Source organism: Rhinolophus hipposideros (genome assembly GCF_964194185.1).
Source record: "Rhinolophus hipposideros genome assembly, chromosome: 17".
Lineage (NCBI taxonomy): Eukaryota > Metazoa > Chordata > Mammalia > Chiroptera > Rhinolophidae > Rhinolophus > Rhinolophus hipposideros.
Window position 1 is genome coordinate 57,769,152 of NC_138063.1, and position 20,113 is coordinate 57,789,264.

General features: G+C 53.7%; 2 protein-coding genes across 7 annotated transcripts in view; one reads left to right on the plus strand and one right to left on the minus strand.

Annotated features, from left to right (window-relative positions):
- Nucleotides 1-819: 819 nt before the first annotated feature.
- The window catches only part of TPRA1 (transmembrane protein adipocyte associated 1), a 36,945-nt gene continuing 17,651 nt past the window's right edge, over nucleotides 820-20,113 (minus strand). The window contains exons 1-11 of one of the 6 annotated variants that reach the window (XM_081078808.1): nucleotides 19,565-19,714; nucleotides 10,578-10,719; nucleotides 10,192-10,324; nucleotides 7,517-7,603; nucleotides 7,352-7,424; nucleotides 7,159-7,238; nucleotides 6,662-6,772; nucleotides 6,462-6,522; nucleotides 6,148-6,250; nucleotides 5,987-6,067; nucleotides 820-4,644 (exon numbers count right to left, since the gene is read on the minus strand). In XM_081078808.1, coding sequence (XP_080934934.1) covers nucleotides 4,401-4,644; nucleotides 5,987-6,067; nucleotides 6,148-6,250; nucleotides 6,462-6,522; nucleotides 6,662-6,772; nucleotides 7,159-7,238; nucleotides 7,352-7,424; nucleotides 7,517-7,603; nucleotides 10,192-10,324; nucleotides 10,578-10,719; nucleotides 19,565-19,646 — 1,197 coding nt within the window. In that variant the 5' untranslated portion in view covers nucleotides 19,647-19,714 and the 3' untranslated portion in view covers nucleotides 820-4,400. Of the gene's footprint in view, nucleotides 4,645-5,986; nucleotides 6,068-6,147; nucleotides 6,251-6,461; nucleotides 6,523-6,661; nucleotides 6,773-7,158; nucleotides 7,239-7,351; nucleotides 7,425-7,516; nucleotides 7,604-10,191; nucleotides 10,325-10,577; nucleotides 10,720-18,979; nucleotides 19,321-19,419; nucleotides 19,717-20,113 lie in introns of those variants that run through there. The other 5 variants (XM_081078811.1, XM_081078807.1, XM_081078810.1 and 2 more) reach the window with 5 other exon arrangements.
- LOC308509782 (glyceraldehyde-3-phosphate dehydrogenase-like) lies at nucleotides 12,229-13,491 on the plus strand. The gene has a single exon (XM_081078295.1). It carries the CDS (start codon nucleotides 12,293-12,295, stop codon nucleotides 13,292-13,294), a length of 1,002 nt encoding a protein of 333 aa, XP_080934421.1. The 5' UTR covers nucleotides 12,229-12,292; the 3' UTR covers nucleotides 13,295-13,491.

A 20,113-nucleotide genomic window follows, 5' to 3' on the forward strand; every position in this document is an offset into this window, starting at 1 on the left:
TTCTCTTGTATAACAGAAGTCTGTTGGTAACAGCCCAATGCTGGTATGGCAGCACCATCATCACTAGGGACAGGGCTTGTTTGTCTTTCTATTTGAACATTCTTGGTGAATAGCTTCCCCAAGTTGCCTCATTATCCAAGATGGCTACTGGAGAGTCAGTCATCACATTTGCATTCCAGGAAGCAGGAAGGAGGAAGGCAGGAGCACAAGAGTACATCTCCTAGTTGAGTCAAGCACGCTTTAAACAGCCTATGCTAAAAAAAAAAAAAAAAAATCTCTTCTACTTCTGCTAAAATACCATTGGCCAAAACTTGGTCACATGTGAGTGCAGTGAAAGGAGGAAAATGTCACCTTTTACCTGGTGCTTCACTGACCCATAAAACATCAGAGTGTGGTTACTAAGGGAGGAAAAATGGATATCAGATGGCAACCAGTCATCTGTTACCGCATGTTACTAATGAGGAAACTGAGGGCCAGAGAGAAGACATGATTTGCCCAAGGCCCACAGCCAATGAGCATCAGCAGTAAGGAGGTAAGACTGGTACTTGGGCTATGTATGGTGAACTCCATCACTATATGAAGGCTTCCAGAACCCCCCACATCCTGGTCACTCTTCTACATGATGTCTGTTCCCACCCAGGCACAGCATACAAGTTATGGTCCAAGCAGAACAGACGTGAGCAGGGCTCTTCAAGATCAAAAATTTGAATAGCAGAGTGTCAGTGAGGCTTTGCTGGTAGGAGTTAAAACTAGTCCAGTCTCTATGAAGGCTGTGTTGGTTCAGATAAAGTTCAACTATAAGTATGAGAAAAATCCAAAGTGGTTTAAACAAGATAAGTGTTTATTTCTCTCTCAAATTCAAAGTCATCTGAAAGTAGGAAATCCAGGGCTGTTATGGGTGTACCATATGTCAGGGACATGGGCTCCTTTGACCTTGTTGCACTGTTATGAGGGGCTTCCATTCCCAAGATTATCCTGTGATTCAAGATGGCTGCTACAACTCCAGCCACTGCAATCACCACCCAGTTAGCAAGAAAGAACAGAGCTTACCCTCTCTCTCTGAGAGAGTTGCATGCATACTTACATCCCATTGGCCAGAACTTAGTCACATGGCCACATCCATCTGCAAGGAAGGCTGGAAAATGTAGCCTTGATTCCAGGCAGCTGTTTATCCAGTGGAGGAAAAGGAGAACATATACTGGAGGACAGTCTCTGGCAGAAGACTATAAAACTAACTGAAACTAAGCCTGTGTGCTCCAGAAATTCTACTTGTGTGAGTTACCAAAAGCATTACATGGTGTGATCAAAAACTATGGTGACTGTTTAAATTTTAAAAAATTTATTACAGTATAAGACACATTGCCATTAATCCCCCTCAAAACACTCCCTCTCGCTTCAAACACACTTATCCCATCGTTCTTGCCACTTTCTGAAGCAGTTCTGGAAGTCCTTTCATGAATGTCTTTAGTTGCGGTGTCGTGGCTGCTTCGATGTCCTCAATTGATTCAGAACATTTATTTCTCATGATCATTTTGACTTTGAGAAAGAGCCAGAAGTCGCATGGTGCCAGATCCAGTGAATAAGGTGGGTTACAACACACTGCAATGTTTTTATTTGACAGAAATTGCTGTACCAAAAGTGATGTGTGGCACAGAGCCTTTCCATTGTGGTCAAGAAATACAGTGAATGCTGCTGCCGAGTGCCATCCAACGGAAAGGCAGGGATCTTCAATGCAGGAAGCAGCACATGGAACCTGAGTAATAGTGTGTGACAAGTTTCCACTTGTTCAGTGCAGTTAGTTTGGTGTCAGTACAGTTGAGAGAAGGTGTGTTTTAAATCATCCTCCATCATGACAATGCTCCGAGTCACACATCACTTCTGGTATACAGCAATTTCTGTCAAATAAAAACATTACAGTGTGTCCTCATCCATCTTATTCACTGGATCTGGCACCGTGCGACTTCTCGCTCTTTCCCAAAAATCAAAAAGATTCAGGACATCGAGGCAGCCATGAGAGCGCAACTAAAGACACTCACGAAAGAGGACTTCCAGAACTGCTTCAGAAAGTGGCAAGAAGGATGGAATAAGTGTGTTCAATGCAAGGGGGAGTATTTTGAGTATTTTGAGTATTTATTATAGTAAAAGATATTAATGGCAATGTTTCTTTTACTGTAATAAATTTTTTTTACTGTAATAAATTTTCTTTTACTGTAATAAATTTTTTTAATTTAAACATTCACCGTATTGTTTGATCATACCTCATATTTATAAAAATTTTTATTGCTGCATTGTTTGTTGTTGCAAAACATGTTAGAATCAAAAGTCCATCCTGAGGGGACTGGTTAAATAAAGTGCCGTGGATCCACAATGTATGCAACTAACACAGGGAACGATGCCCAGGTCAACTGTCAAGTGGAGAAGACAAGCTGTGGATTATTTACATTCCCAAACGAGGGGTAACACACACACACACACACACACACACACACACACACACACTTCTGGAAGGCCACGGAGACCTGGCCACAAAGTGCTTCTGGAAGGGGGACAGGAAACTGAATGTCAAAGTCCAGGAGATTCACCTCCTGTACACCCCCATGCAGTGCTCAACTTTTTTTTTATTTTGCACATACATATATTACTTATTAGGTTGGTGCAAAAGTAATTGCAGTTTTTGCAATTATTTTTAACCTTTTAAACCCCAATTCTTTTTCCACCAACCTAATATTTAAAGAAACAAACTAAAATCAGAACCAAAAAGCAACAGGCTTCTAATCTTTCTTCTGTTGATGTCTTCCTATGGACGTGGCTGTTTGCTCAGTAATCTCACTGAGCAAACCAGGCTGTCGCTGTGACCTCTCAGGTTGTGTACCCATCAAAGGCTACCAGTATTGAACCCAGCTCGGAATTTGACCATCAAACCCAGTCTCACCCCCAACACTTACAGGCTTACCTTTCGTACCTAACAGGAGTTTCTGGAAACTGTGAAGTCGCAGCAGTGTGGAGAAGCCTGTCAGGATTCCTGAGCAGCCCTGAAGCCCCTGGGCCAGAAGCCCAACTGCCTGGCTGTTCCTCTACATTTGCCATGCCCATGCCACTGACAGCCCTTTGGGCCCTGGATCCTGAGGAGCCTGGCATGCTGGCTCCACTGTCAAAAGTGCTGTTGAAGCTGGTGCCCTCGGTGCCCTCCTAAGAAAGAGGGCAGCAGTGGAGGTGGGTACCAGGCCTGACCCTCAGCATTCCCACAGTCCCAGCCAAGACCTCTTCCCTCTGATTGTGGGAATTACATAACTGGCAACTCCCTTTTTCCTTTGGCTAAGTGACTCAAAATTAGCTACACCAGTGGCAATATGGACATGTGGAACTTCCCTCTTATTTCCATTTTCCCATCCCAGGGCTTTATTCTGACTTACCCCATTTTCAGCTCATCACATCCATTCTTATTATAAATATCGTCCCTTAGCTTCCCATCCTTTGAATGCCTACTGTGTGCCAAGCACTGTTCCAGAGGCTAAAAATAATGTTATCATTATTGTTCCATTCCCAAATGTTAGCCATTCACTTACTATTTTCTAGTCCTTACAAAAATCCTTGCAAGACAGGCCTTCTTATTCCTATTTCACAGATGGTCAAACTGGAGGTGTGGCAGCGGAAGTGGCTGGCTCAAGCTGACAGAGCATGAGCAGAGAAAGGACAGGAACTGCAGGGCTTATTCCAACCTCCATACTCTTCAACAAGGTGGGGAGATAGCCCATACAAACCAGTTTTGTCCACATCAGTCTCCTCCATGATTCCTTTCCACCTCCCAGCAGCCAGGGCCTGCACACTAGCCAGTGTTCCTCGGTTGAGCCTCCCTGGGTTCAGCAGGCAGAGGAACGTGCCAGGACCTCTGAACACCACAGCCCTCAGGCTCCTGAAAGGAACCAGCCCCAGTATTCCTCCAGCAGAACCTCCACAGTGACACCTTCTGCTCCTTTTCCTTTTTATTAAAAAATAGATGAAGAAAATATATACACTTCAGTCCACCTGCCAGAGTGGGCTTTGAGGAAGCCAAAGCGCTGTAGGGAGGTAGTCAGACCAGACCTGGGTACCTCCTCTCTCCTTTGAAGAAAGGAGGTGACCTTGGCCAGCCTAGCCAGGCCTGGCTCTGGGAGATCAAAGTCTGGGCCATGTCACTGAGCAGGGCGAGGGCAGGTGGAAGGGGGAGGTGGCCCTCAGCTAAAGCACAGGTGGTCAAGGGCAACTGGGGGCGCAGAGGGCAGGACAGAGCCTGCATGGCGCTGCTGTCCACACAAGGTCTCGTGACCTCATCCTCCTCCCCTGAGAACTCTGTGCTCTGGCATCCTCTCCAGTCAGCGTTCCATAGGCCCCAGCATGCCCTCCAGCCAGGGCAGCCACATTCAGGCACTGAGAGCCTTCCAGCGCTCGCTGTCCGTGCTATTGATGCTGCCGGTGTGGCAGGGCATGGAAGCAATATCATCCAGGTAGGCCACCCCACCGGCCGAGTCAAACTGTGTACTGGCAGCGCCTACTGTCTCCAGGCCCTCACGCCGGGCCACAGCATAGGGCTGGGGAAGGTGCACATCCGGTTCCTCGGTCTCATCCACTTGGCATTTGTAGGAGAAGAGGATCTTGGGCTCTGAGCTGGTAGGGAGGTTAGAAGGGTGGGGGAGTCCCACTGTCTGAGTCCGGAAAGGCCCTCCCTCTGGGCAATGAGGCTATCAGACTAGGAGGAAACACACTAACAGCTGCTTAACACCCACCCCGAGGTCCCTATCACTTGAACTGTGGAGGACTAAAACCCAGCCTTCTTTATCCTGGCTGTGTGTGTACTTGGCTGTGTAGAGCTTCTGTATCTGCTTTCTCACCCAAAATGGGTAGAACAACGCCAACCTGAGAGGCTCTTTGTGGCAAGTGAACAGCCTGAAACAGTACCTGACTCAACGTGCTCAGCAAGCACTGGCTGTGACCTCTACCCCTGCAGCTCTTACACTACCCTGTGCGTTCCCCCATCCTGCAATCGACAGCATTACTTTCTAAGGAAGAAAGCACTGCACCCAATTTAAAACAGGAGCCTGAGGCCAGATTGATGTTGGGATGGGATCAAGCTACTCCTTGTCACCCCACCTCTAAAGCCCTCACCCAGCGGGAGATCCCTTATCCCACCCTCAGACCTGGTGGGTGGGGAAGGGTGGGCTTAGGGAAAAATGCCCTCACTTTCACCAACCCTCAATCCCATATGTCTTCTCCCTGACACACCTACAAACACTCATGTGCACAAAAGTACACCCCACCCCACACTCAAATACTCACTAGACTCCTCTCAACCCTGCTCCTCTCCCCAGTCACCTTCAGCTAGAATATGAACTCCATGAACGCATGCATTTGCGTTTACTTTGTTCCCGTTTGTGTATGCGGCTACAGCAGTACAAGGCACAGTGAATACATGCTGAAAGTATGAACTAACCTATTCTTAAATGAAAAACAGCAAGTGCAGAAAAATGTGCATAGCCACTGTCTCTCTTGTGGGGAAAGCGTATACACACATCTGTGTTGCATATGTAACATGTATATGTATGTGTATATTGTATATATGTGTATATATATACATATATGTGTACATATGTCTATAGGTGCATGACTGTGTATATGTATGTACATATACGAAAAGGTACAATTAAGTTCGCGAACTTTCCACCATGTAAGCGCCTAGTGGAAAGTTCGCGAACTTACTTGTGCAACCTTTTTGTATACACTCCATCTGCCTCCTCTAGCTCCTGTCCTAGCCTGCACCTGCACCCTGGGCAGGGAGGCTCTGGACTTGTACCATGCCTGTAGGCACGCGCAGGAAGCAGAAGTCGCAGTCCTGCTGGCAGCCACACGAGGCGCCCATAGACCTCCAACTCAGGGTAGTGGGTGGGGAAGCCGGGAGCTCCGCTACTAGCCCCAGCCCACTAGCTCCGCATGCCCCTGCGGGAGGACTCACCCGAAAAAGCCCCGGAGGAAGGCCACGTAGATGAGGGGCGCGAAGAAGCTGAAGTAGAGGAACGTGGTGGCGTCCACACAACTGGGGGAGGGGATCCGGTCAGAGCGGGCCTCGTAGGGCGGGGCTTTCCCCTCCCCTCCCTGAGCCCCAGGCCTACGTACCAGAGGCCCTCAATGATGTCCACGCAAAGCAGCGCGCTCCCCAGCCCCTGCAGCAGGTTAAGTAGCGCCAGGATGCCTGCGTACACATAGAAGCTCCTCCGGGCTAGGGGTTTGGGAGCATGAGGTCCTGCCCTCTCCTCTACCTTTCATCCCCAGTGTGTCACTGGGAACCCTTGGGCCTCCCAGGAGGCCACCCGCCCTCCCACCCAGGGCTCTCCAGCTCCAGGCCACAGTGGCCCAAACAGAACCCCCACCCCCCACCCCCACCCTCACCCCCACCACCCTGCACCCAGCCATGTCCCAGAGCTGCTCACAAGGCAGGGAGATGCGCTCCTTTAGTGGGGTCTTGGGGAGCACTACCACCAGAGAGTACACCTGTAGAGACAGAGTGGGGCTGAGAAGGATGCCCGGGAGCACCAGGCCCAGAGCTAGGCCCAGTACCAAGGAATCCAGGCCCTGGTTCACCTGGCTACCTCTAGGGTACCCAGGCACAGGGGTCGACCCTCCAACTCACCAGGAAAAAGAAGCAGGAGCTGACCAGCCAGAACTGGCGGCCCCCGTGCCCATAGATGTTGAAGTCCTCAGCTGAGAGGTGGGTATCAGGGTACATGATCTCCAGTGTCCCCTGCAGGAGTAGACAGGGGAGGGCTCACAGGCTGCTTCTACCTGGAAAGGCCCCTCCCTGGGGTCTTCCCAGATAGAGCTCCTGAAGCTCTCCACCTCCACCCAGCCCAGGCCTGGCCCTCAGAGGTTCCTGCTCCAGCCTGCTCTGCGGCCACACTCTGCCCATCTAGCTCCAGCACCCATAACAGGCCCATCATGGGGCAGGGGGCAGCGCCTGCCTTGTTAACAAGCACCCCAGGTGATTTCTTAGATACATTTAAAGTTTGAGAACATTGCACCTGATAAACATTCAAACACTGACCCAGGACAAGGAGGTGGTGGAGGCCTCGCCCTCACTGACTGCAGGCCCTCCAGTGAGCCCCTGCGGCCACCCTGCCCCCCCCTTACCTGGGTTACAGAGTAGGCCAGGGACAGCACTGTGGTGATGGCCAGCACTCGCTTGATGCTTGACTTACTCTCCAGGTGACCTGGAAGAAACGTGCTGGTCAGTCAGCAGGGGGGCCACCCCAAGTGACTGTGGTAGGGTTGGCCCCCAGCCAGGGAAGGGCAGGAAGAGTACTGGCCCCAGCAGCAGACGCACCAAAGGCAAGGCCCAGGATAACCACACTCAGCTCGATGGCCAACAGGAAGAAGCGTGTAATCTCCCACAGGATCTGGACACAGAGTTGGCAGAGTGTCAGCCTGGGGGCCCAGTCACCCCTCTTCCCAGTGCTCTGCACCCCCCTATTGGCAGGCCCAACCACACCTTATCAGCAACAGTTGCAGCATCTGAGGTGCTGACCGTCATGGACACCACGGCCCGGGCGATACCCACCAGCGCCACCACGAACACCTAGTGGGTGAGAAGGGAGTGTGGTGGAGTGGGGGAAATCTCTGGGGATTGCAGGGACGGCAAACCCACATCCCACATCTGCAGGCGCTGATTCCTCAAGAATGGAAGGATTCCAAATTAAACAAGTCGGGAGGCGGGGAGACCCTCCACTGACCTGGCCCTCCCCTCCTGGGCCTCAGTATCCCAGCTACACTGACAGCCCCGGAATGGTCAGTAAGGCGACATGGTGGAGCCAGACTGCTGGAGTTCAAATCCCAGCTTTACTGCTTCCTGCTTCTGTGATTTCAGGCAAGTAACCGCACCTCTGTGCCTGTTTCCTCATCTATGACATAGAGGTAACAATAGCACCGATGGCATCTGGGGGATCAAATGGGTAAATAAATGTAGAAGTGTTCCTGGCACCCAGTAAGGGCTGTGTCCATATCTGCTGTTAGTCTTGTCACATTAATGGTTTTAATTCTGAGACATGGGAGCTGGCGGAAAGGAGGCCAGAGGGAAGAGGCATCGCAGACCCTCTGAGAGGTGCTGCACCGGCAGGTTTTACAGAACTTCCTGTGCTTGGCATCTGTGGCTTTTGTTAGCCCACTACCCATCCCCTTCCTCTGGCAATAGCCTCATTCCTCTCCCCACCTCCTCCTTCACATGGTTTTGTGTGTGTGTGTGTGTGTGTGTGTGTGTGTGTGTGTGTGTGTGTGTGTCGTGGGGGAGGAGTGCTGACCCCACCACTCCTGGCTTCAGGAACTGGCCTGTGGCCCAGGGCTGGCCATTCGTGTATGCCATTCCCCTGGTTTAGGGATGGGGGTTGGACCCCAGGAGGACGAGTCACAGCCAGGACATCAGGTGTAGTCACTGAGAAAGTAAGCTGAGGGGATGCGAGCCTGGAGCTGCTAGGGCCACCTGGCTACCATGGGTGTGGAGATTGCTAGAGACAGAGCCATCAGATAGACGTGCAGATGAGAGAGAGAGAGACAGTGCTAGACAGCATCACTGAACCCAAATCCAGCCGTGCCCACAGCCCTGGGGTATGTCAGTTTCTCAGTCAATACATTCCTTCCAGCTTCTGTGGGTTTAAGTTTGGTTTTCTGACACAAACAAAAGAGCCCAGATTCATATACACTCTATCCTTTGTGCCTTGAAATCCATGTCTAAGCCTTCAGGAGGCCAACATCACTCAACAGGGCAGGCTGCAGAAGCAACCAACTGCCATGTGCCTACTGTGTACCAAGCCCCCACAAGGCAGGAGTTAGGCTCGCTGTCATCTTGTGCTCACAGGAGCACCACGTGCTAAAGCAAATCCAACACACATCACGTAGAAGGGCACCAAGGCATAGAGGTGAAGCCACTGGCCCAAGTTCACTCAGCACAGCTAGGGTTTGGAGGTGCTCTACCCAAGTGCACTCTTACCACGACCTCCTCTCCAGGATGAAGTCCCCAGGAGAAAGCGGGTGGGGCCAGTGCTGACTCCCCTAGCCCTGCCTCATGTTCTCGGGCATTAGCCCTGGGTCCCTTTCCCCTGCCCACTCCCCCAGAAAGGGCATCTACCTGACGTACAGTAGGTGCTTAATATCTGTTGAATAAATACACAAACAAGTAAATGGTCAGAGAGGCAGTGGAAAAGGGCAGAGAAGAAAGCAGGCCTTGATCCCCACCCCTGCTCGCCACCACTTCATAGGGGAGGGCTTCAGTCAGCTGGCAGCCCCTGGGGTCTCCACCAATAGCCTCCAACTTTCCCCACAACCTGCCCTGCTTCTCTGCCTGTCCACTGGGAAGTACTGAGCCAGGCCACAAGGGGGAGACCGGGGAGCCACTCAGCTCTCTTTGGCAGTGGTAGGTAAGAGGCACAGAGAGGGGAGGACTCTGGTCAGTTGGTCCTGACCCCTGAAGGAAGGAAGCTGGACAGCCTGCACGTGAGGCCCAAACCTGGGGCTATCTTCTCAACTGCAGCCCTGCTGCCTCTCCCAGGCAACACCCACCAGAACTACGGAGTGAGGAGAATGCAGGCCCCCCCCAATTAGAAGGAAGTCCGCTTCAAAGAGGTCTCAGAATGTGTGAGTGGATGGACAAATGGACAGATGGAAAGATGGAGGCCCAGTGGGTATTTTTCCCCACCCAGCATCCATTCCTCTTCCTTCTAGTAATGGTCCCCCAATTTTCTTCTAGTGACCACCGTCCTCTGGGCTGGCTGAGGTGACCCCATTCCCAGTTCCAAAGTATCCCTTTCCCTGTTAGTCACAGTAATTGGCTCAGGACTGGAACCCAATGTGGGCCAATCAGAGGGAAGCTCAGATCGACACTGGTACCATCAGGAACGAGGTACTGCTCACTGCAGTTGGCATGGAGGCAGTGTGTTAGCTCAGAGCTGCTCCGGGCTATCTCTGACACCATATAAGGAGAACTCATCCGAGGTAGGGCCGGAGGAGAACAGAGATGCAGAAAGAGACAGAGTCCTGATGACATCAGTTAATCCCCTGGATCCAGCCATACCTGAAGAACTGCTTTTTCATTAGAGAGACAATTAATACTTCCTTCCCTTTTTTGCTTAAGTCAATTGAAGCTGGGTTTTCTGTCACCAATTGGAGTAAACTCACCAGGATATAGAAGGTGATAAAAATGGGGCTGGAGGTGATGCAGATCTTGGCCCGAGCAAACGGAAGTTTCCAGAGCAGGAAGATGAAGAAGAGCACATTGGGGATGAGCAGCAAGAGGTCCCAGTACCGGACCCTAGCAGATGGGTACAGAAGCCAGCTCACTGGTGAGGTTGTGTCTTTGTGTCTGCACCCCACCCCCAGCCCCACCCCTTGTGCCTCTCTCCTCTCTCTCTCTCTCTCTCTCTCTCTCTCTCTCTCTCTCTCTCTCTCTCTCTCTCTTTCTCACACACACACACACACACACACACACACACACACACACACACACTCCAGGAGAACCTACTCACACATAGCCAGCCAGCTCTGCAAGGCTGTGACTGCCTCACCTAGAGGTGCCAATGTCCTCGTAGAGCAGTAACAGACAGCGATGTGGCACACTGGCGTTGGGCACCAAGATTGGAGAAAGCGTTGTACTCCCATTAGCCCAGATTACCTCCTGCAGGGTGTCCATTCCACCAGCTGCCAGCCCTAGGGAAATGAGAGCCACCACATTAGCAGCACAGGAACTGTGTGGCCCTGGGCATCTGCGTCTCAGGTTCCCAGTGGAATACAAGAGGAGCTACTCTTCGTGGGCCTGCTGCCCACTGCCCCCCATGCCAGGCAGGAGGTGAACTGTGGTGCTCCTGCACATGTTGCAACCCAACCCCCACACAGGGCCCCATCCCTCGTCCCAGGCTCTGTCTCGTGACCCCCAAACAATCAAGTCCCCCATCCAGTGACTGAGCCTGCCTGTGTGCCAGGCACAGTACCGCAAGCTACTTGGCATCACCCCCAGTTAGTCCCTCTAATCCTGGAGGGCTGGGGGAGATAGGGTTCATGTCTCAGCCTGCCCCTTACTTCCCGGTCCTCTCTGTGCCTCAGTCTCCCCCCACCCCTGGAATGGCGGTAACGATGGTGTGCACCCTGCGAGCTTGTGGTGAGACTAGATACATAACGTGAAGCACCTGCACACATGACGCCCTCAGATGCTGAGCTCCAGCTCCAACCCTCCACACCCACGCACAACCCACTCAGAGGCTGAGTGATGTGTGGGGTCACAGCCACCAAATGCCAGAGCATGGCATCATGCACACCTCAGGTGGCCCTCAAGCCCATCTCCCCCTGCTGCCACCCTAGAAAGGCAGACACAAATGGATGGGACACTGTCCTTTGCCTAGATGCACAGAGGCCTCTAATTGGCAAGGGTGAGGGAAGAGGAGGTGCTGTGGAGGGAGGCAGTGGAAGCCATGTCTACAAATGCAGGGGGCTACTGGGGCAGTGGGAGCCAAGGGCGCTGGCACAGCCAAGTGCCCACGTAATGATCTGATAGGTCAGTGTCCCGCCTAGAAGATAGGAGAGCTGGTGGTTTGGGGTCCTGGAGCCCCCCTGAACAACTGAGACAGGCTCACAGGTCACAGGACTCAGGGAGAGCAGCAGTAGAGCTGGGCCCACATTCCCAGTGGCAGGGACTTCCACAGGGAGCGACGGGGGCCCAGGGCAGGCGAGCCAGGCTCACAGGACATAACAGATGCCAGCTTTTAAAATGGTGACTTGAACCACCTGGCCCTATGACCCATGTCTCCACTTCAGGGTATGTTCATAACAGCCCGCAGCTGGCAGCAGTCCAAATGCCCACCACCAGCAGAACACATACATGAATGGTGATGCCACCACGAGCAGAGGAACGCCGCCAAAACAAACAGAAGAGATGACTGCTACAGGCAGCCCCACAGAAGGGCCTCGCAGACACAAACGCCAGTACAGGCGCAGACATGCGGTCTGACCGCACACAGGCAGACAGGAGAGGGTCATCTCTGTGCAGGACGGAGGGTAGAGGGGTGGGGCGACGTAGGCCAGCTGGAGACTTGATTTGGGTGGTGGGTGGCACAGGTTTGCTCACTGTGTCGCAATTCATTGAGCCACGGACTATGGTCCCTGTACTGGTCTGTGTGGGTCCCACTTCAGTAAATGTTTTAAAATTGACGTGTTCTGGCTCTCTGCTCCTCCCGTTCGACAGACAGCCGCGTCTTCCTGCGCAGTACCAGCACGACCCCGAGACACGATGGTGAAGGTCGGAGTGAACGGATTTGGCCGTATTGGGCGCCTGGTCACCAGGGCTGCTTTTAACTCTGGCAAAGTAGATATTGTTGCCATCAATGACCCCTTCATTGACCTCAACTACATGGTCTACATGTTCCAGTATGATTCCACCCATGGCAAGTTCAAAGGCACAGTCAAGGCTGAGAATGGGAAGCTTGTCATCAATGGAAAGTCCATTACCATCTTCCAGGAGCGAGATCCCGCCAACATCAAATGGGGTGATGCTGGTGCTGAGTATGTTGTGGAGTCCACTGGGGTCTTCACTACCTTGGAGAAGGCAGGGGCCCACTTGAAGGGTGGAGCCAAGAGGGTCATCATCTCTGCCCCATCTGCGGATGCCCCCATGTTTGTGATGGGTGTGAACCATGAGAAGTATGACAAGTCCCTCAAGATTGTCAGCAATGCGTCCTGTACCACCAACTGCTTGGCCCCCCTGGCCAAGGTCATCCATGATAACTTCGGCATCGTGGAGGGACTCATGACCACAGTCCATGCCATCACTGCCACCCAGAAGACCGTGGATGGTCCCTCTGGGAAGCTGTGGCGTGATGGCCGAGGGGCTTCCCAGAACATTATCCCTGCTTCTACTGGCGCTGCTAAGGCTGTGGGCAAGGTCAGCCCTGAGCTGAATGGAAAGCTCACTGGCATGGCCTTCCGCGTCCCCACCCCCAATGTGTCGGTTGTGGATCTGACCTGCCGCCTGGAGAAAGCTGCCAAATACGATGACATCAAGAAAGTGGTGAAGCAGGCATCGGACGGCCCCCTTAAGGGCATCCTGGGCTACACTGAGGACCAGGTTGTTTCCTGCGACTTTAACAGTGATACCCACTCTTCTACCTTTGATGCTGGGGCTGGCATTGCCCTCAACGACCACTTTGTCAAGCTCGTTTCCTGGTATGACAATGAATTTGGCTACAGCAACAGGGTGGTGGACCTCATGGCCTACATGGCCTCCAAGGAGTAAGAGCCCCCTGGACCTCCAGCCCCAGCAAGAGGAAGAGAGGCCCTCGACTACTGTAGAGTCCTTTTCCCAAATTGATCCCCCAACACACTGAGAATCTCCTGACCTCGTCTCCATCCCAGACCCCCCTAAAGGGTAGGGGCTAAGGGAGCCCAGCCTTGTCATGCACCGTCAATAAAGTTCACTGTACCCAGCCAAAAAAAAAAAATAAAATAAAATAAAATAAAATTGACGTGTTCTTTTACGTTCCAAGAGCACAGGTTTCCCACTCAGCAAGTAGCAGCCCAGGGTGCTTAGCACCTGCTGGCAAGAAGGATTTGCAGCAATGCACCAGGCACCCCTCCCTGCATATCTGTCCCTAGTACTGTCCCCAAGCAGCAGCAGGCCCAGGACAGGGCTGGATGAGATGCAAGCACATGCTGTTTCTCACAGCCATGAAACGCAAGTGCCACCTCCGGCTGAAAGGGAAAGACGCCAAAGGAGGGGGGCCAAGGTCTGGGGCTCAGACCCTCTAGCCCTCTCTCCAAAGGGCCACTGACTGGCTCCGGGACTTGCAACTTGAGGACATACCAACAATGAGGAGTATTCAGGAGAACGTAAGCCTGACACATAGTAGGTCCAAAGAAAGAAGTCGGCGCCTTCCTTGTTTTCTACTAATAGGAGAGATGGCCAAAGAAGTCCACCCTTCCTTCATTCATGCATTCTTCTACCCACAGCAAGTAGTGAAGAGCACCTTCTGTGAGCCAGGCAGGAGTCCAGGTGCTGGGATGGGTCCCCCAGCTGGGATGGGTGCCCCCATGGGTCCTTCATTCTAGGAGGGGAGGCTATAGCCAACAGAAAAGCCAGTATTTAAAAAGCAAATGTCTCCTAGAGATTAAGTGCTGAGATGAAAAGAGCACAGAGGGGTGAGACAAAAGGATGGGAAACCCAGTAGAGATTGCTGCAGTCCCCAAAATGCACCCTTTCCTGGAGTACTAGAAATGGTGGCTTCCCAGAACCGTGGCTACTCCCCCAGCCTCCCGTACCCCTGGCTGTGGCAACCTGACCACGTTTTATACAACTGAACATGAGCAGCGTGGTTTGCCAGTTTCAGGTTGTGCCCTTCACCCTTCCTATTGGCTGGAACGTGGATGTGGTGGTGGGAACAAGAGCAGTCATCTCAGACTCTGAGACAGAAGCCATGTTTGAGGATAACAGAGCAGTAAGAAAGGTGTCTGTGTCCCAGACACAGTAGGGCTGCATTCCCATTCCGGACAGCTTACATGCATACGTCATGCAACAGGCAAGAATAATCTTCTATCTTGTTATCTCAGTCTTTGTTTCAACAGCTAAGCCTGAATCCCAGGGAACATAAAGGGGTGCTGCCTCAGATTGGGCTGTCAGACAAGATGACATCTGAGCTGAGATCCAAATAACTGAGAAGGCGCCAACCTTGGAACAAGGTGGACAAAGAGCATACCAGGGAGAGGACAGAGCTGCAAAGGCCCTGAGATAGAAACAGGCTTGGCCTGTTCAAAGGGCAAAAAGGAGGCCAGTATAGCTAGAGGTGAGATCAGAAAGGTTGGCGGGGCCAGGTCAGATGGGGCCGTGTGACCATAGCAATGTGACTTCATTCTAAGTGCATTGAGAAGGGTGTTCCGAAGGCAGATGACAGGGTCCCACTTCCCTGTGGAGAGGATTGCTCAGCTGCCAGAGACAACAACTAAAGTGGGGAAAGAGTAGAGGCAGAGACCCAGGAGCTTCGGTATCAGTCCAGGCACAGGAGAACAGTGGCTTAACTAGTGGAGTAGAGTAGAGGGCTGTGGGATACCTTAAGGAGATCAGGCCACAAGAACTGCTGGCAGCACATGGAGGGAGGGAAGAGGGCAAAGAAGGGCGACGCCGTGACGTGTGGCCTGGGCCCCTGTATGGTTAGTTAGCAGCGGTAAGGTTGGCACTGTCAATGGCGTCCCCAGTAGACGCTGTCCCCTTCTTCCTTGCTAACAAGCTGCTCTTTTGTTCCAGGACCCCACTCCATGATGCTCTGTTCAGATCAGGGCCCTCCCCAGCACCAGAAGCTGTACCTCAATAAAGTACAAGCCAGTGGTTGTGTGAAGCAGTACCAGACGCCTCAGCGGGGCACATGGGTGCTCCAGTTTGATCCAGGGACTGTGGGGGAAGGGCTATGGATTTGTCGTGGGCAGGGTCCAGGACTGCCAAATGTCCAGCAACACATGTGATGCTCCACCGGATGAACGAGCATCCTCCCCTTTGCCGACAGTGACCTACAGAGAAGCTCTGGTCAGTCAGGAAGGGTAGGCCCACTCTCCTCCTCGTCAGCAATTGGTTAGGCAGGGCATGCAACGCCACATGGGGGGGTCTCCTGCGATGAGTGTTCCTCCCTGACCAGTAGATACCGCCAAGGACAGAGCCCTCCTTTTCTGTGCCTGTATGTGGCTGCTGAGGTATGACGCCTGAACTGCGGCCATGCTGCACCCATGTCAGGACCAGGCCACCGCGCTAAGCACAGGGAGCTTACAGCTGGTAGGGGGTATGCCACCTCCCTTGAGATTTCTAAAAACCTGAGTGAACATGGAAGGGACAGTTCAAGGAGAGAGATACCAGTCCCCTCCGCCTCACCCCCTGTGGATCAAACATCTGGACTTAGCAGACCCACACCAGCTCTGGCCTAGGACAGAGTGTCAAGCAGCCCCAGTAGGGACAGGGCAGGGGTGCAGGCCAACCACCCAGAAGCCACAAAGAAGCTGAGAGGCCCCTGTAGCAAAGACAAGCCAGTGGGGATGAACAAGGGCCAGGAGTGGGAGGAGCTGGATAGGGAGTCCAGAGTATGGGGGTCAGGAGGGGCTTCTCTTGGCTTTGCCTGTCCAGCACCCCATTTTCCCTCCACAACCCCAGGGAATGTGCATGTGATCTACCCCTGGCCAATCAGGATGCTCCGTTCTCCTGGCCAATGAGAATCAGCCCAGAGAAGTTTGCCGTAATTATTAAGAGCTACACTTTCTGCTGAGAGCAGTAAGCCAGAGCTATATTACTTTGACCCCACATATGGAGCCACGTGAGAACAAAGCCAGCACAGAAGAATGCAGCGCTGAGAGACAGATGGAAACATATCTGAGAGACAGATCTTTATGTGAGCCCCTGGATCAAGTCACAACTCAAGCTAGTTACCCCCCTGGACTTTTGATTTACAGAATCCAAAAATTCCCTTTTCTGTTTAGGCCAGTTTGAATCTGAGTTCCCTAATTTACCACTGAAAAATGTCCAGCTACACAAGTTATACAGTTGGACAACCCTGGCTTGCACTTTTGGCTCTGCCATGTACTTGCTATATGATTTTGGGTGAGTCATTTCCCCTTTGTGAGTGTCATAGGGACCATAACACTTACTTAAGAAAGTTGCTATAAGGGCCAAATAAGACCAGAGAAGCAAATGTCTACAAAAGGTCTCACACACAAAGCTAACTGCTGCTCCTCTTCCCAGAGGAGAGACTCGGGGCATGGAGAGGGGAAGCATGTGGGTCACAGGTCCAAGGGCCCCTTTCGAAGTCCCACATGCAACAGAGTCTGAGGCGAGGAAGAAAAGTGTCAGCTGCTTCTCTGCACCAATTCCCCTGTTAATTCTTCAATAACAGCAAAGAATCCTCCCTGAAGCCTCCCACCCTCCTAGGAAAGTACTTATGTAATCCTCACTGTACAGAGCTCAGAGGTGGGCAGCCACCTGAGGGGCCTGCAACCCAGGCAGTCTCCAGAGCCCAGGCCCCCAATCAGCAACCTGCCAGGTACACCTCGCCAGACCTTGGTTTCTCCACCTGCTGATAAGAAACTGTGCTTCTCAGACGCAAGTGCTGTTCTGACCCAGCAGGCCTGGGGTGGGGCTGACAGTCCACATTTCTAACATACTCCCATGTGGTGCTGCTGCTCTGAGTTAGGAGGCTGTCAGCTACACCAGAACTGCCACTCTGTGTGAAAGCTTATAAAATAACTGAAGCAATGATAAAAATTAAAATAAAACAACTATGAACTGTGCAGACACAGGGCCCAGTGCTTTACATGTGGTCACACACTTAACCATCACACCAGCCTCTAGGAGAGATGTTCCCATTGTACAGAGGAGGAAAGGATGGGCTGGGAGGGATTAAGTCACCGCCACATCCTCCTTCTCCCACCACCAGGGATCTCCTGGCCTTGGGGGCAAAAGCCCTGGCAGTGACAGAAAAGAGGTTTGCAGGCTCAGGAAACAGAGCTGGTGGGCAGACTGGCTGAGGGCAGGAGAGGAAGGTGTGGAGCCCAGACCAGAGGATGGGGAAGAGGATTCTCAGGTCTCTCAGGACCAGGGAAACTGGGACCGACGGTTCCTTCCACCTAGGAAAGACTCTGCTGACCTCATTCCCATTCCAGAGGCTCTCTTCCCACCCACTGTTTGGGCCTCCCCGTCACTCCCTCTGTCTGTGGCCAGGCTGTGGGGCAAGCTGCCAGCTTGGCTCAGGTCATGCACTGGTGGACCTGCTGTGAGCCCCTGGACAGAGTCTTCTCCTCTCTGAGACTCAGCTTTCCTACTTCTCATCTGTGCAATGGGATTGACCAGCCCTCTCCTAGAACTACTGGGTGGGAAACCTGGGGAAAACAGAAAGCCCTGAGAAGAGAGAAGCTATATATATATATATATATGCTTCATTGTTGCTGTAAGGCCCCTCGATGCTTCTGACCCCTAGCCGGTAACTGAGCTTTTAAACCCCCTTCTCCTTCAGCCTTGGTGGGCACAGTCTTAGAGAGGCCAGTCCTCGGAAACTGCCAGCAGCCCAGGTGGGAACCCAGGAGGAAGAGGAGCACCAGGCCCTTCCCTCACCTTCAAGACCCATCCGATGTGACCCCTGCCTGCTGCTCTGCCTCACTGCCTGCTGCTCTCCAGCGTCTGGCTTTCATCCTGTTCTCCGAGCTGCTGGTAAACTTATGCCTACCTCAGGGACGCTGCGTTTCTGCTGCCAGCATTGTCTCACCACTCTCGCCACCTCCTCAGAGCTGCCATTCTTAACTGTGTCTCACAGCTATCCCACCGTGTGTTGCTTTCTAGAACGCGGCCTCTGTCTAAAGCGGCGCTCGCTGTGGGTTTCGGTGTTTGTTGGCTGCCCACCCCACGCAGGTTCGTGACCCCATCCCCTAGAACAGGGCCGGACACAAGACAAGTCCTCCACAAAACGTTATGACGCGGACAAACGAATCCCCACCGCAAAGCCAGCCAGCCCTTCCGGGGAGCGGGAGGAGGACCCAGGGAGAACCGAGCCACGGGGTGGGCACGCCCTGCTGGCCGGCCGCGGCCCGGACCTGTGCGGCTGCGAGTGGGCACCGCCCCCAGTCACCGCCTCACCCCCGGGTGTCCTCACACGCGGGGGCCCGCTCGGCCCCCGGAACTGCCCCAACGGCGTGCTCTGAGGCTGTGGCCAGAGCAGAACGGGGTCACTCCCTGGGGGAAAGGGCAGGGACAGGTGGGCCCCGCTGTGGCTGGGGATGGTGGCGGTCTCAGTCAGCTCCAAGCTCCGTCGCAGCTGCCGCGGGGAGCCCCTGGCTGCCCCGGGGAGGGGTGCGGAGGGCTGTGGGTGCGGCGGAAGCCGGGGCCTCTCCGCAGCAGAGGCGCCAGCCCCACGGTATGGTTCCACGCCGGGGCAGGACAGGGCAGAGGTTCCCCTCTTACCTGAGGGCCTCGGGCCGCGCTCAGGCCCCGCCGCCCCAGTCGCCCATCTACCGCCAGTGGTGCGCGGACCCGGCACAGGCCACGGGACTCCCGGCTCCCGCGCCCCCATCAGGCGGGGGGAGGGGGGGCCGGGGAGCGTCGCGCAAGAGCCGAGGCCCGCAGGCTCTGCGGAAATGGGGAACAAGTGAAGGAGACGAGGCGCTGTCCGCGCACCCGGCCCCCAGGACCCCAGGCCGCCTTTGCGGCCCTTCCCGTAGTGGCAACCCGGAAAGTAGGCGCGTCCTTTTCGTTTAGCCAAAACTGCAAAAACGAACACGGTCCCTACTTGGAGCATTCGGGCCCGCCCCAGCTCCCAGTAGCCTATAGGAATGGAGCTATAAGGAAAAGTGGGAGGAGGCAGCGAAGGACCCAATCGGATGCCTAGAAGGCGGGGCTCTTACAGCAAGAACACGCAGCCGCTGAAGAGAAGGAAAGCAGCTGCCGGGAGGGGAGAGGCGGTGTTTCCACCCGGAAGGCCGTCCGGACGGTGGACGCGGCCCCCTCTCGGCCCCGGCGCCTGCCCGGCGTCCGCAGCTGTGAACGCACCAGCTCGCTCCAGCCTGCGCTCCTCTTGCCGAGGCAGGCTGGGCCGGACGGTTAGGGGAGGAGCATCCGCGGGCCGCCCCATCCAGTGCTGCCGCTGCCCCGACGCTCAGCAGTGGCCATCCGGCCTGGTGACTCCTGGCCACCTAGGAGAGGAAGGAAGGGTGGGGACAACCCCGCCCCCCGAACGACGCGTTTCCACCAGCTTGCCACGCTGCCGGCACAGCCACATCAAAGCACCCTGGCATTATTGAGCACCGTCCGGGTTCCAGGCACTGATTTCACGACAACCCTGCAAAGCGGTTATTACTAGTAGCATTTCACAGAGGAGGAACTTGACAATTAGAGACGTTAAATAACTTGCCCAAAGCCACACAACTAGGAAGTGACAAAACCTGGACGCTGGACTGAACCCTTATGTATTTCTAACAAGCAGTTCTTCAGGCAACTTCCTCTGGGAAGCCTTCCCTGACTGCCCTCCCGTGCCTTCCTGACTTCTATGCCGTTCTCATGCTGGCGCCTCATGGTTTGCCCCCGACCCCCACCGCCTCC

Bases quoted from the DNA above. Each gene is read 5' to 3' on its own strand.
- LOC308509782 (XM_081078295.1), top strand. From the start codon at position 12,293: ATGGTGAAGGTCGGAGTGAACGGATTTGGCCGTATTGGGCGCCTGGTC.